Source organism: Aspergillus nomiae (assembly GCF_001204775.2).
Source record: "Aspergillus nomiae NRRL 13137 chromosome Unknown contig00167, whole genome shotgun sequence".
NCBI classification, from domain to species: Eukaryota; Fungi; Ascomycota; class Eurotiomycetes; order Eurotiales; family Aspergillaceae; genus Aspergillus; species Aspergillus nomiae.
In genome coordinates, this window is record NW_015378222.1 from 28,596 (window position 1) to 40,832 (window position 12,237).

General features: G+C 48.4%; 3 protein-coding genes across 3 annotated transcripts; all 3 read right to left on the bottom strand.

Moving 5' to 3' along the window:
• Positions 1–797: 797 nt before the first annotated feature.
• ANOM_006346 (1-phosphatidylinositol-4-phosphate 5-kinase) lies at positions 798–3,776 on the bottom strand (the record flags this gene model as incomplete). Its single annotated transcript, XM_015551602.1, has 3 exons — positions 798–1,552; positions 1,615–2,575; positions 2,647–3,776. The coding sequence occupies 3 exons, from the start codon at positions 3,774–3,776 to the stop codon at positions 1,073–1,075; spliced, it is 2,571 nt and encodes an 856-aa protein (XP_015406142.1). The 3' UTR covers positions 798–1,072.
• Positions 3,777–6,749: 2,973 nt separating this feature from the next.
• ANOM_006347 (histone H1/H5 family protein) lies at positions 6,750–7,903 on the bottom strand (the record flags this gene model as incomplete). The annotated part of the gene is made up of 7 exons (XM_015551603.1): positions 6,750–6,931; positions 6,988–7,167; positions 7,227–7,285; positions 7,334–7,371; positions 7,432–7,560; positions 7,671–7,693; positions 7,853–7,903. The coding sequence occupies 7 exons, from the start codon at positions 7,901–7,903 to the stop codon at positions 6,818–6,820; spliced, it is 594 nt and encodes a 197-aa protein (XP_015406143.1). The 3' UTR covers positions 6,750–6,817.
• A 2,589-nt stretch (positions 7,904–10,492) lies between these two features.
• On the bottom strand, positions 10,493–12,025 carry fen1 (multifunctional nuclease RAD27; the record flags this gene model as incomplete). The annotated part of the gene is made up of 5 exons (XM_015551604.1): positions 10,493–10,518; positions 10,569–11,085; positions 11,143–11,704; positions 11,814–11,931; positions 12,013–12,025. The coding sequence occupies 5 exons, from the start codon at positions 12,023–12,025 to the stop codon at positions 10,493–10,495; spliced, it is 1,236 nt and encodes a 411-aa protein (XP_015406154.1).
• Between the last annotated feature and the right edge of the window lie 212 nt (positions 12,026–12,237).

Here is a 12,237-nt window from a genome sequence, read left to right on the forward strand (position 1 = left end):
CGAGGTCATTTGGAACGGTTTCAATAGGGTTCTAGTTGGAATATTACGGCTGGAAAGCCCGCCTTTTGTAGCTATTTTTTATACCAGGTTACAGGTTTAAAGTTCTACAACAAGCATATAGCAGGACCGGGATCTATGACACCCTTTTTTCCTGAAACAAAAGCGGATTGGTATCAATTCTCTAGGAACAGCGCCTATTGTGCGTCTTCTATCAATCTAACAAAAAACGAACACAGAAAACACACATAATTAAACCGCTCAGACCTGCTCATGCAAAAATTAAAGCATTCGCTTCTCCCATCCATGTATACAAAAGACAGCAAAAAATAGGCGGCTAGAACAATGGCGGACAACGTTCAGCCAGAGACATACGAGGTAGAAAAGCAGAAAGAAAGGGAGAGATAAACAAAGAAAGGGCAGAGTCGAAAGGCCGACCTTAGACTCAAACAAAGGAGAAGATGGTACAGTGAATATAGAAGCAGTCGAGGGGAGGCTAAAGACAAAGCCAGAACCAGTCAGCGTGGATCAGATTCCAACGCTCAAAGCGGCGACTTTTTTAGTCGCTCTCTCAAAAAGGAGGGTGATAGAATAAACACGCAGGTACACACAGACAAAAAGGAAAAGGTCTCGAAGAGATAAGGAGAGAGGAATGTGGGTAGGTAAATACTTCAAAAATGATGAGACACATGATCAAATACCGCTTGCCATGCTGATAAAAGAAAGTACGGTCTCAAAAATGAGACCAAGTCGGTCGAAAACAGAAGCTGAGATGATATGGAAGGGCAAAAGGAGATGTCCTGTGAAGACAGGCATAGGGTGCCCGAGAGCGAAACTCACATCAATCGTGGTAACATGGCCAGTATCACAAGAGTGGTTTCTTCCGGAGATTGGATGGAGGTAGATGGAAGAAGAAATGCGTTACGCAGGCAGGGACGAGAGGCCTCACGGCGCCAGGAATAGGATAGATAGAAGAAATTTTGAGCTGCAAAAAGGGTATCATGAGAATCAACCGAATTTCATCGCCCTGGGGTTAGGGAAGATCGTTCGCTGAAAGGGAGAAGTAAAACACGTTTCAAGCGATCGCCATTCTCTTCCCGTCGGGTCGAAGATGGTCTTGATTGGGGAGTGGTGGCAGTTTCTTCTCCGTCGCTGGCGGAGCGCCGCCGTGTCGGCTATGTTGACTGTGTCCACCAACGCTACTGGCCTCGCCGGCCTCGTCTACGATCGGTAGTGTCGAAGTTGGACCCGTTGAACCGCTGTCCGTTGGGTCCCTAACTGTCGATAACGTCCGAGGGTGTGTAAAAGATACATCCTTGGCCGCTTCCTTTTCCGCCGCCTGTATTGTCCGTTCAACGGAAGGCGTACGCTCAGCAGATGTTCTGCCTAGCTGCCGGGATTCCCGACAACGTACCGCTTCTTCTTTAGACATAGTGATGCCCTTGATGAACTTCACAAAGCGATCACCATAACCCTCGGGGGGAACTGGTGAAATTTGATGCCGGTCATGTGACAGGCCCTTAAAGAAGTGCTCCAATCGTTTCACCGTGCCATACTTATCTAAAGTCAGCGTTGTATTCAGAATACTCTGTCTGCATCCATCAAGTATTGACTTACGTGTGTCAAACAATCGATGATTCCGAGGTAATAGATCTCCTCTCCAGGCTGACCATTCTCATGAGTGGCTCGGAATCCCCCATCGTCGGAATAGAAGACATGAAATTTTCTTTCGTCGAGAATTTCTTCCGGCATCTTTGCAGTTGCTTTGTCCAGAGGCACTGGGCGTTCACGTTTGAGGGACATTCGTAGCTCACGGGCCTTGCGCTCATTTTCCAATTTTGACGGTGTGCGCATGAGCATGTTCGGGTTCGCTTCTTCTTCTCGATCACCACCGGGTTGGAAAACTTGCAGAGTTTTGTCACGAAGCTTTTCCTCATTTCCTCTCTCTAGATCATGGATGCCCACTAATAGAGAGTAGTCCATGATCTTGAGCCGCTTCAATAATTCAACATCCCGCTCAAGTTGTGCCAGGAAAAATTCCCGTTTCGATGGTCCACACTCGAGGTGACGTTCTCTCCGGACCCAGTTTAGGTCCTTCAGAGTGGCTCGTGGGTTCTTCTCAAGGTCCTCTTCGCGCAAGTCACGGCCGATCGTCGAGCCCTTCAGATCGAATGTCTGATGAATATCACGATGAGGCGGGAAGAGGTTGTTCATGACCACAAAGTGGATCTTGCGTCCATAGGCCATCTTGACACGGTGAAGGCCATAAAACTGCGAGATCAGCGTGTTGGGATTCTGCTCGACGTGTTTATAATACTCTGGGAGAATTTTGCGTAATAGCTTGTGTTCGGAGTGATGTATAGTTTTGATGATGTATTTGTAGTCTCTCGAAAAGTAAAAGAAGCTGCCACTTTTCCCAGGCGAGCCCAATTCCGAAAGAATATACTTGCTTGTGAGAGACATTAGGTAGTCAGCAGGATCAATCCGGAACTTCGTTCGCAGATGCCGGAAGACCCAAGGCGCATAGTCTTTGAATTTGAAGTCGTATTTGGCAGAAGGTGTTAACTCATTGCCAGTGCTGCCCACGGGTCCAGTGTAAGTGAAAGAACGAGTGACCATAGGATAGGGGATGGGGGCACTAGGGCATACATGTCAAAAGAAAATTTATGTTTCGCCTCAAAGTCCGCAGGGGTGAGCTCCCGGTCCATCTTCGCATTAATTCTCGAGACGGTAAACCGAATTCCTGTGAGCATGTTGTACGCTGTAACCCAGTTCACATGATTTTGATCCACCTTTGTTCCCACGATGACACGGTCGTCATCGTCGTCATCCCGGCGTCTCCGCTTTGAAGCCCGCCGTTGCTTGATGGCTTCTGCCCATCTGGCTGCATCTTCATCAGGATTAGCTTCATCCAGGAAGGTATCTGAGCGATTGGTCTTGCTGGCCCGGCGGCCAAGACTGAAAGAGGTACGACGAACCCCTCCTGTCGGAGACAATCGTCCGCTGGTATATGCCGCATCCTCGGAGTGGTCGCGACTACTTCGACGGCCGCTAGCGTTTCTTGGAACCTGTAGCGTATGCCGATGTCGAAGGCCGGAATTCGCCGGTTCTGGCTGTTCTGTGCCAGATGGGAGCGGTGGAGAAGAATATCGATGGGGGCTTTTCTGCGACGGGGATAGGCAATCAGGGTCAGGTGAGAGGCGTCCTGTGTCGATGGGCTGCGAAGTTGACGGCCATGTTTCCGAAACGTTCCCCATGGATTCCGAAGGAACCAGTCCATCGGCAGAAGGTCGAGCATAATCCCCATTCATCAGCGGTCTTCCATTTGGTGATCGTGAGTTGAGTGATGTGCCGTTCGGCTGCTGGCTGGCTATCGACGCCGTCGCTGAACCTGCCCCGGCTCCTGCATCGGTAGATTTCCGCGCGAAATCCTGTTCGTGCGTCATGGAAGGCCGTCCACCATCCCGGGGGTCCCGGGCCGGTACATGGCCTAATGAATGCATGCTTCCATCTTTCGAGTGTGACAGATCCCGAGTGTAAGAACTAGCGCTTGACCGAGGCCCATTCAAAGAGTACACACTGCCGTTCGCGAGCGGTTGGCGGTCGTTTCCGGGGGTGTCAAGGTGATTGGTGTCGCCATTGGGCCAGTTTGTCCACAGAAAAGTGTTACCCACGGGAGTTTTATCGTGTGGTTTCCCTGGCGGCGAGTCAAAAGAACGAGGGTGGGTAGCTGTGGCAGTGGCCGTCTGATAAGAGCTGTCGTTAGAAAAAGATGGCATGGTCGCTAGGTTTCGACTCCGGCGCAAAGTCGAAACGCCAAACGGTGTGTATATAAAGGAGGGGATAGAACGGTGACGTGAGACCTGCGTGGGCCTATTAAGCTCAGCAAACAGCCAGCGTGCTGGGCGGGAACCGGGGTCGACTGTCTCCGGCCAACGACGGGAGGGAAGATAGCGAGGAAAGGAAGGGGGAGGGAAGACGAGGGTGACAGCGACCGATCAATGGCAGGGTTCGAGATGCAAGTACAAAGTCCCCGAATCGAGCTGAAGCCACCAGCCGGGGAGGGCGTGGCATAGATTTAGCGACGGATTGGCATGTTCATCAAACGAAAGGAAAATGGCGAAATGTACGTCGACCAATACCGGCACAGGCAAACGTGTTCGAGTCCCAAGACGATTAATGAGTGCGAAAAGAAAGAGAAGTCGGACAAAAGACGTAGAAAGGACGAGTTGTTGATTAAAGGGCGAATTAGAGAAGGTGGGGAGGGAGGACGAGTAGAGAGAGTGTGTGAAAAGAGGTAGACACCAGTCGGGCGTATGGGGGATGATTGATGGGTTGGGGGAGACTTTGGACGAGGAACCAAGACTGACGGTATTATTCTTAGGTAGAGAAGGGAAGGAGGGAAAAAAGACCTCACGATTTGGTATGGACTGGTAATGTAATTCTGGGTCTGGGCAGGCAGACGGGGGGAGGAAAAAAAGGAAAAGAAAATCCTTACCAAGGAAAAAAAAGAGGGTGCCTGGAGAAGGGGGGTATTACACTGTATGACTTGTATGGGGTATGTATGAGGTGAAGTACCTTGTACTGTATGTATGTATCTGCACTCCGTCCAACCTCCCAAGTACTAGTTAGTCGTGGGTATAGAATGCATGGATGCAGAACCTTTATTGTGGCGGATAAAGAAACAGATGGATCTTGCCCCGTGGCAGGCAGAAAAACTAAAGTGACTCCCTTTTCATTCTTATTTTTCAGGTGTCTCTTTCACTGGACACTAGGTAAAGGAGGCTGGTTAGTGAGCAGTACTCCGTAGTGCTAGGAAACCCGGAGGACCCATGTGTGTCAGTTATTGTTCCTGGTAAGGATGGATCTTTTGCTCCACAGTTTTGATGAAGTAGTCAGCTTTAATTACTTCCAGCAACGGGGAAGTTCTGCGTATTGTAATTGTTTGTACTCCGTACAGATAAGCAAGGAACGGCTCCCGGCTGTATCATGGAAGATAAGGAACGTCAGCCATGTGCTGCTTTATCTACCATTTGATTCCATTCCTCCTCCTAATCATATGTACAGTGACAATCTAGTAGGTGACAATACTTGTACAGTACTAGTATTGATTTGATCTATCTAGGCCATACGATATCCATATTCCACACAGCGTACTTATGCATAGATATGTGTCTGTACATACATACGGTATGTCGGGTACAAAATCTAAGACCAAGGTTTACTCTGCACGGAACCTTAGTAGTACAGAGGCACTTTTGCATGAAATTTATAGGCCGATTGATCGGATTCGGTTCCCAGAGCATATCCGCCAAGAGCAGTTAGAAATTGCCCATCCCGAGTCGTCGCCTCATACACTACACACTGAAACAACGGGTACATACATTCCGAAGTACCGTGTATAAGGAGGTATCACGATGACAGGTGACACTTCACAGACACGGGCGGCAAACTGCATAACCTTTGCAGCTGTACTAGTGGCAATTTTAGTATATCCTTACTGGAGTAGTATATATTCAATCCTCGTGAAAGTAGCCTAGAGACCTCATGCTGCAATTGTCGCTTCCAAGTAGTATTTGAAACATGGAATGAAATGTTTCGGCCAAGTTATGTTTGCGTCACTTAGAAAGGATGTTATTATTATTATACTGATAATAACAACAATAATAACGATAATAATAATAATGATAATGATAATGATAATTTCACCTATTAAACTCAACTTCTTTTCTTTTACTCTGTCGCTATCTTCCTCCCCCAGAGTAACTCACAAACTATTTAGTATGAGCATTCTAACAGGATTACGCCATAATCGGGTTCTCAAACTCAGCCTGATCCTCCTTATTCCACCGCGATGGGTACTGTGCTAAATGATCGACAGTGCCAACGTCACACCCAAACTATCCTGTCCTATCCTGACGCAATGAACCCCTATGCGTATTGCCCATCATTCTTCCTGGTATGGTAGAGTACTAAACAAGGTCATGTGTGGTGTATTGAAAGAGTGTAGACTGCAGGCTTGACACAATATTGGGCCTTGCGAAGTGGCAGACCCGTCTGCTGAAGATGCGTCCATAAATAAGTAAGGTGCTTACAAGGCTATTCTTCGAATACCTAGTAGTACGGAGTACTACTGCTCACCGAGTGGGTACTTTCTATCTCCTATTTTTGGAATTGACCCAGCGAGCTTGAAGGAGTCCTTCTATCCCCTCAGGTGAGAACCTGGACTCGGATCACATAATATCGAATATGCATTGTTATACTATGTATGAGAAATCAATACTTAGGAGCATTGACCCAATTGACAGTCCCAAGCCCCGTCTCTCCTTGAATTTGTGAAAGCTGCCGCTCATGTCAGTCAGCAGTAAGATGCCTCTCATAGCTGTCGGATCAACAAGAACCTTCAGTATACCTTACTTATCTGCACTCCAGACCACAACCCGGGCTTCTACAATTCTACACGGAAACTGAATAGGGGACCTCTCGTTTAAGCATGGCTATCAACTCCATTCACAACGTAGCACTGTCCGCTGACGCGTGCTTTAAATAAATATCAAGCACAAAGAAAAAAAAGATAAGACGTTTCCCATATCCACCGCAAGACGCCAACCCTACCGATAACGAAAGAATAAACCATCAACATATCCCAGGAGCAGTCACCGCATCGACAAAAGATAGAGATAAAAAGAAATTACAGCCGAAGAAAGAAGGGATACAACCCAAAAAAGAAAAAGATACAGTCCGAAGCCCACGTCAAGTCAACCAAATCGAACAGGAAATCAACTAGTCGCTCAAAAATATGTTCTGCCAGACATTGGCTTTAGGCCTTCTTGGTAGACTTCTTGGTGGCCTTTTCAGGCTTGGCCGTCGTCTTGGTCACACGACCGGACTTCGTCTTGCCGATGACCTTGGGTTGGTCGACAACGGCAGGGGCCTGCTTGGATGTTAGAATACAGTTCCGGGACAAGGGCGGCCGATGGTGATACGTACAGCAGTAGATGCTTTGCGAGGCTTAGCAGTGTTTGCCTTGGGTCTGCCGACACTCCTCTTGGCAGTAGTAGTGCCAGTCTTCTTGGTGGTCGCCTTAGGCTTCTCGGCCTTTTCGGCCTTCTCAGCCTTCTTAGTAGTAGTGGCAGTAGCCTTCTTCGGCTTGGCAGTGGTGGTGCTCTTCTGATAATTATATTAATCATGTTGAAGTCTAAACAGATGAGAAGATATATATCACTTACCTTGGCAGCAGGCTTAGGAGCAGCTTCCTTCTTGGCGAGCTTCACGGGTCCAGAAGGACCTAGAGATAAGACGCGTCAGCTCACCATTTATCAAAACAAAGGGATACGCGACGGTAACAGATTAGAGGGCACAGGCAATAGCATGCTCAGTTCGGTGGCCACAGGGGGAATGACTCTTAAATGCGCGCGCGATATAAAGACTTACCCTTGGTTGGTGAATTCACCCTTCTCAACGCCTGCCTTGATAGCCTTGTTGAACTGGCTATCGAAGGCGTTGGTAGATGCAGGTGCAATCTTGTTGTTTGCCAAAACATATTTCTTGATGGACTGACGACTGTCATGGGGCGATCAAGTTAGCCCAATACGCGACTTGGACGAGTGCTGCGGCTGCCACGTCGCTGAACGGGGCCTTGCGCGGCGAGACAAAAACAAAAACTAACATACCTGCTACCATTGCGCTCTTTCAGCTAGAGGACAAAATGTTAGCGACCAGCTTGAAAGAATATTCAAGAATTTCCGACGTGACGTTGGGGTGATCCAGCACCGTGCAGACGTGTCACGGTCGGAGAAGTTGGGACCCAACATCCATCTCCCAAAGCGCCTCGGGAATGGCGTGATCAACTCACATTCAGGATAGCATCCTTAATCATATCTATATCAAATGAATCAGCATTCATTCGCGACAAAAACGATAATAAGATCACCCTGACGCGATGTGGTGGTGAGGGAAGATCAGTAAAATCATACCACGGTAGGAAGCATGAGTCGAGCCAGTCTTCTTCTGCGCCGGTGGAAGCTTCTTGGGAGGCATCTTTAGGGTGGGTAAGTATGACTTGTGATTTTAAAGTCGAAGTTATAAGGGAGACCGAAGTCTAAGAGATGATATACAAGTTCAACAGGCGTAAGGGTGAATCGTTGGTGGAAGCAGAAGGAAAAGCAGTCGACGACGGAAGGGGTGGAAGGCCGCGGGGCATCCGCGCTTTATAGGGCAGCGGGTGTTGACACAAGATCACTCACTCCCAAGCACCTACACGTCAAAGTCCCTCTGCTGTTTCTCCTCTTTTTTTTCCCACGATTTTTTCCTTTTTTTCTTTGTGCATTTTCTCGGTAGATTATTGGTAGGGCCGTATTCTCGGGTGATCAATATTCTGATAAGAGTTAGTCCTTATTGCTAGCTCTTGGTCATGAAGTGGATATCCATTGCATTCATCGACAGATCGCACATCCTCACTCCCTCACGCAGTCTTTCTACGCGTTCTGCTTCCACCTCCTCCCCCCCCATCCCCCTCCCTCCTTGATTTTTCTCTTTTCTCTGGATAATTCTTAAGCTAGCAATCCCTTGGGAAATATTCCCATGTATATGGTCAGCTTCTCTATCTTCGTATCTTCCTTTGATGGAATAAAGAAAGAAGAGAAAGGTGACACGCGCTTCCTTCCATGTATACGTACCTAATTCCCGTATCTTTTCCCAATCCACAGATGGCTTTCGCAACGACAAGGACAATCATCGTGCGTCACAATCATCATGGCTATGGTATTTAATTCTTGAAGCTTGATGATTCATCAATATTGTCTTTGGCCGTTCTACCTTACGGCCTGGTTGGCTCTGTATCAGAATCAACCATTCCGGATTGACTAGACCTATTTTGGGGTGTTCTACATCCATTGAGATCGGCTATTGGAATTTGCTGTTTGGTCAAGCTCATGGTCTCCTGGCAGCTTGCCGGTTGACTATACTCTGTAAGAGTCTAAGCTAGACGGAAGGTGTCGGGCTGTCTGTCCCTTGCATGTTGTCGATGGTGGGAAACCCCCCGTGGAGGCTTCCATTTGGCCGCCTCGTGCCGTTTAGGTCACGAGGGGGGATGATGTATGGATCGCCTGTTTGAGTTTGCTCCTAACTTGGGAAATTCCATACTTGAGACGCTGACGGGTTGTGTGGTTATTGGTTCCTCTGTTTGAAGAATATAGATCGCAATCCATGGTTGGTGCCCCGATGATTGACTATAAGGCATGAAACAGATGCGCTGGCCATAGGCATGTATGAATCATGTGTTTTGCACTGGACAGAAACATTCCACCCATGTCCCCTTGACTACTGCCTATGGTGGACCTGTGCTTCAAATATAGTAATATGGGGGGGGGTATTTAGTTTGTAGTCTACCAAGCTAAAACCCACTTGTGTTGGGGTGGGTGCACGCTCGGTGGTTGATCCTCAGGATCGTGACCATGATTTGATTCTAGAAAACGGGCATGCATACCCAAGCAAACAACCCCCACCTCGTATCATGATTTCACATCTTCCCAAGATACCTCCTACTAGATATGTATTTCCTGTTTCCTTCTAGTACCCTGGATAAGCCAGGCTAGGTCTGACAGCTCATAACTCAACGATGTTCGGCTCAGACCCGGTGTCAACCTCACTATGGCGGCTATTGATGGGATCCCCGGCACGACATAAATAGCCCCTCTGGCTGGGTTAATGTGTCTGTATATCTAAGTTATGGGTTCTATTCATTACTACGCCGTTTATATATGTTGGTCTTGAGGTTCCAGCGTTGGGATCTCTTTGATCACTCGGTAGCCCTACTACTTACAGTGATACAGGATCCATCGACTTCCCCGCCCACGATATATAATACTCGACCAGAAGTTTTTGAACCTGATCTCCCCAACCACAACGGAAACAACAGTGATTCCTCGTCGTCTAGAGATAATATTCTAGCAGCTGCACCATCTAGAGCGAAGATTGGTCGTATTTCCCAATATAACCAGAGAAATCAACATCCGCTGTATTAACGTGCAATGGTGGTCCGCCACTACAACAATGCCCAACCCTAGCACGAACCGCTACAACCAGCGAAACAATTCCTTTTAATGCCTGGCAGTGAAGAATGAGTATGTCCATGTGATCCAGAGTTATCTTTCCCTTTTTCATGCTTATCCGCCGAGGGATCACAGAATTCAGGCTGGGTTTCAGAGAGAGCGTCTCTCGGCACATGGCGGCCTGATTTTACCGACCCAGTATGGCAAATTCTCCGATAACAACAGGGCATGTTCTCGAAGATAACAGGCGCTAGAGACGATCACATCTCTCTGCCCTCTTACCCAGAGAAACCCATTAGTTCTATTCATAGGATATCCAAAAGTTACATTCAGTGATTGCACCCCATCAATGAAACGCCGCATCTCAGAACAGAAAGCAAATCCGACAACCCAGTGAGCTTATCACGCAACGCCAACGCCATCTCATGGTTTTTACGACCCCCCTACTTAGCCGTTGCCTTTTCAAGAACTTCCTCGTCGTGTAAAACATTGACTGAATAAGGAGAGCGAGTCCCTCACCCGCACCGCGGGGTCTTGCCTTGGCCTCCTTCTTGGCCTTAGCCTCCTCCTTTTTGCGTTTTTTCTGTTCCTGAAGTTTCTCGTCGTGCTTACGTTTGAGGTTCGCCTTCTCCTCATCGGTCCGGGCCACAGGTTTGAAAAAGCCCTCTAAACGTGACTGCTGGGCAGTTTTCAAGTTCTTCTGGAGCCGGGCTGCGCCGTTGCGCACTCGATCTTCGTTAAAGCCCTTGTCTTTCACCAGGAATTCCACAAGGCCTTCAATATCTGGTGCCTCCCATTTGAAGTCGCAGTCTGGGTGGCTAGCTTCCCTCACGTCTGGATTGAGAAAAAGCTCTCTTGCATCCTGGTACGGCCAATCTTCCGGAATAACGTATTTCTTCTTCGGATCGCTCTCCATATGCTCAACAACCTTCTCGAGGCTCCCAAACTCCCGAATCAGTTTCAGGGCAGTATTGGGTCCAACTTTGGGAATCGGCTCCAAATAATCGCAGCCAAGTAAGATACAAAGATCGATAAACTATACCGCAAGCCATAAGCAAAACTAAGCGCTGCCGGTGGAACTATTGTGGCTTACCTGGTTTCGGTCCATATCGAGTCCTTCCAGCACGCGGCTGAGATGAATTTCTAGGATCGGTTCCTTTCGCTGTTCGCTGAATGTAAGATGTCTGAGGAGAATAGGTGCTTCAAAGCATAACGTGTCCATATCCTCGGAAGCAGCAGCATAGACCTTTCCCGCCCGTGCAAGGACTGCGCACTGCGCCTCCGCCTCGGTGGGGGCATCGATGTATGGGATGCCCATCAGCTTCAACAGCTTCTTACACTCCGCATTGTGATCTCTCGTAACCCGTACTGTACGCCGTGAAAACTTCTCAACGTCCTCCGCTGTGCCGGTTTCCTTGGCCTCCTCATGAGCCTCAGTAGCTTCGGCCTTTCGAGCGGTACGCTTGGCTAGCTCGCCCGACTTGAGTTTTGGCGGAGCTCCATCGAAGACATAAAGGGGTTTGATTCCGTTGTCGACCATTCGCAAAGTGCGGTAGAACATGCCCATTAGATGCGACGTGGTCTCGCCGGTGTCGCTCATGAGTTGTTGGCCCTCGGAGCGCACGGCAATGAGGAAACTGTAGATACTCATGGAGCTGTGGTATGTTAGTTTCTAGTCTCTCTTTGTTTCCCAAAAACGATCAAGTTACATACGCATCCTAGATTCCAGGGACCACCCGTTAGCCAGACAGCGTCCTAATGCACAGCTCATAAACGGAAGGAAGGACATCACATACTATAGCAACCTTTCGGCCAAAATGGTTTTTGATATCCCCCGCCTTGACCGCATCAGGGGCATTCTCCGCGATTACCTGGTATAGGTCTGTAGAGAAACTCAAAGTTAGTACCAAATGAGCTTCTACGGCAGTGCTGCAACAGGCAGTTAGGTTTGAGAATAACTTACGCTTAATACCCATGATGAGTTTCCTGCTGTTGTACGATGAAAACGGCGAGGGAAGCCAGTCAGGACTACTTTTTGGTTTGAACAAGATCACAGAAAAGGTTTCTAGAGTGGTGCCGCGACCCAACACGCGCCGAGCTTTGCAGAACGCGCGACGGGCGGGAATACATCATTAGACCGTATTGGGATTAGCTTCTGGGGACATAACTCCCACGTGACTTCCCCGCT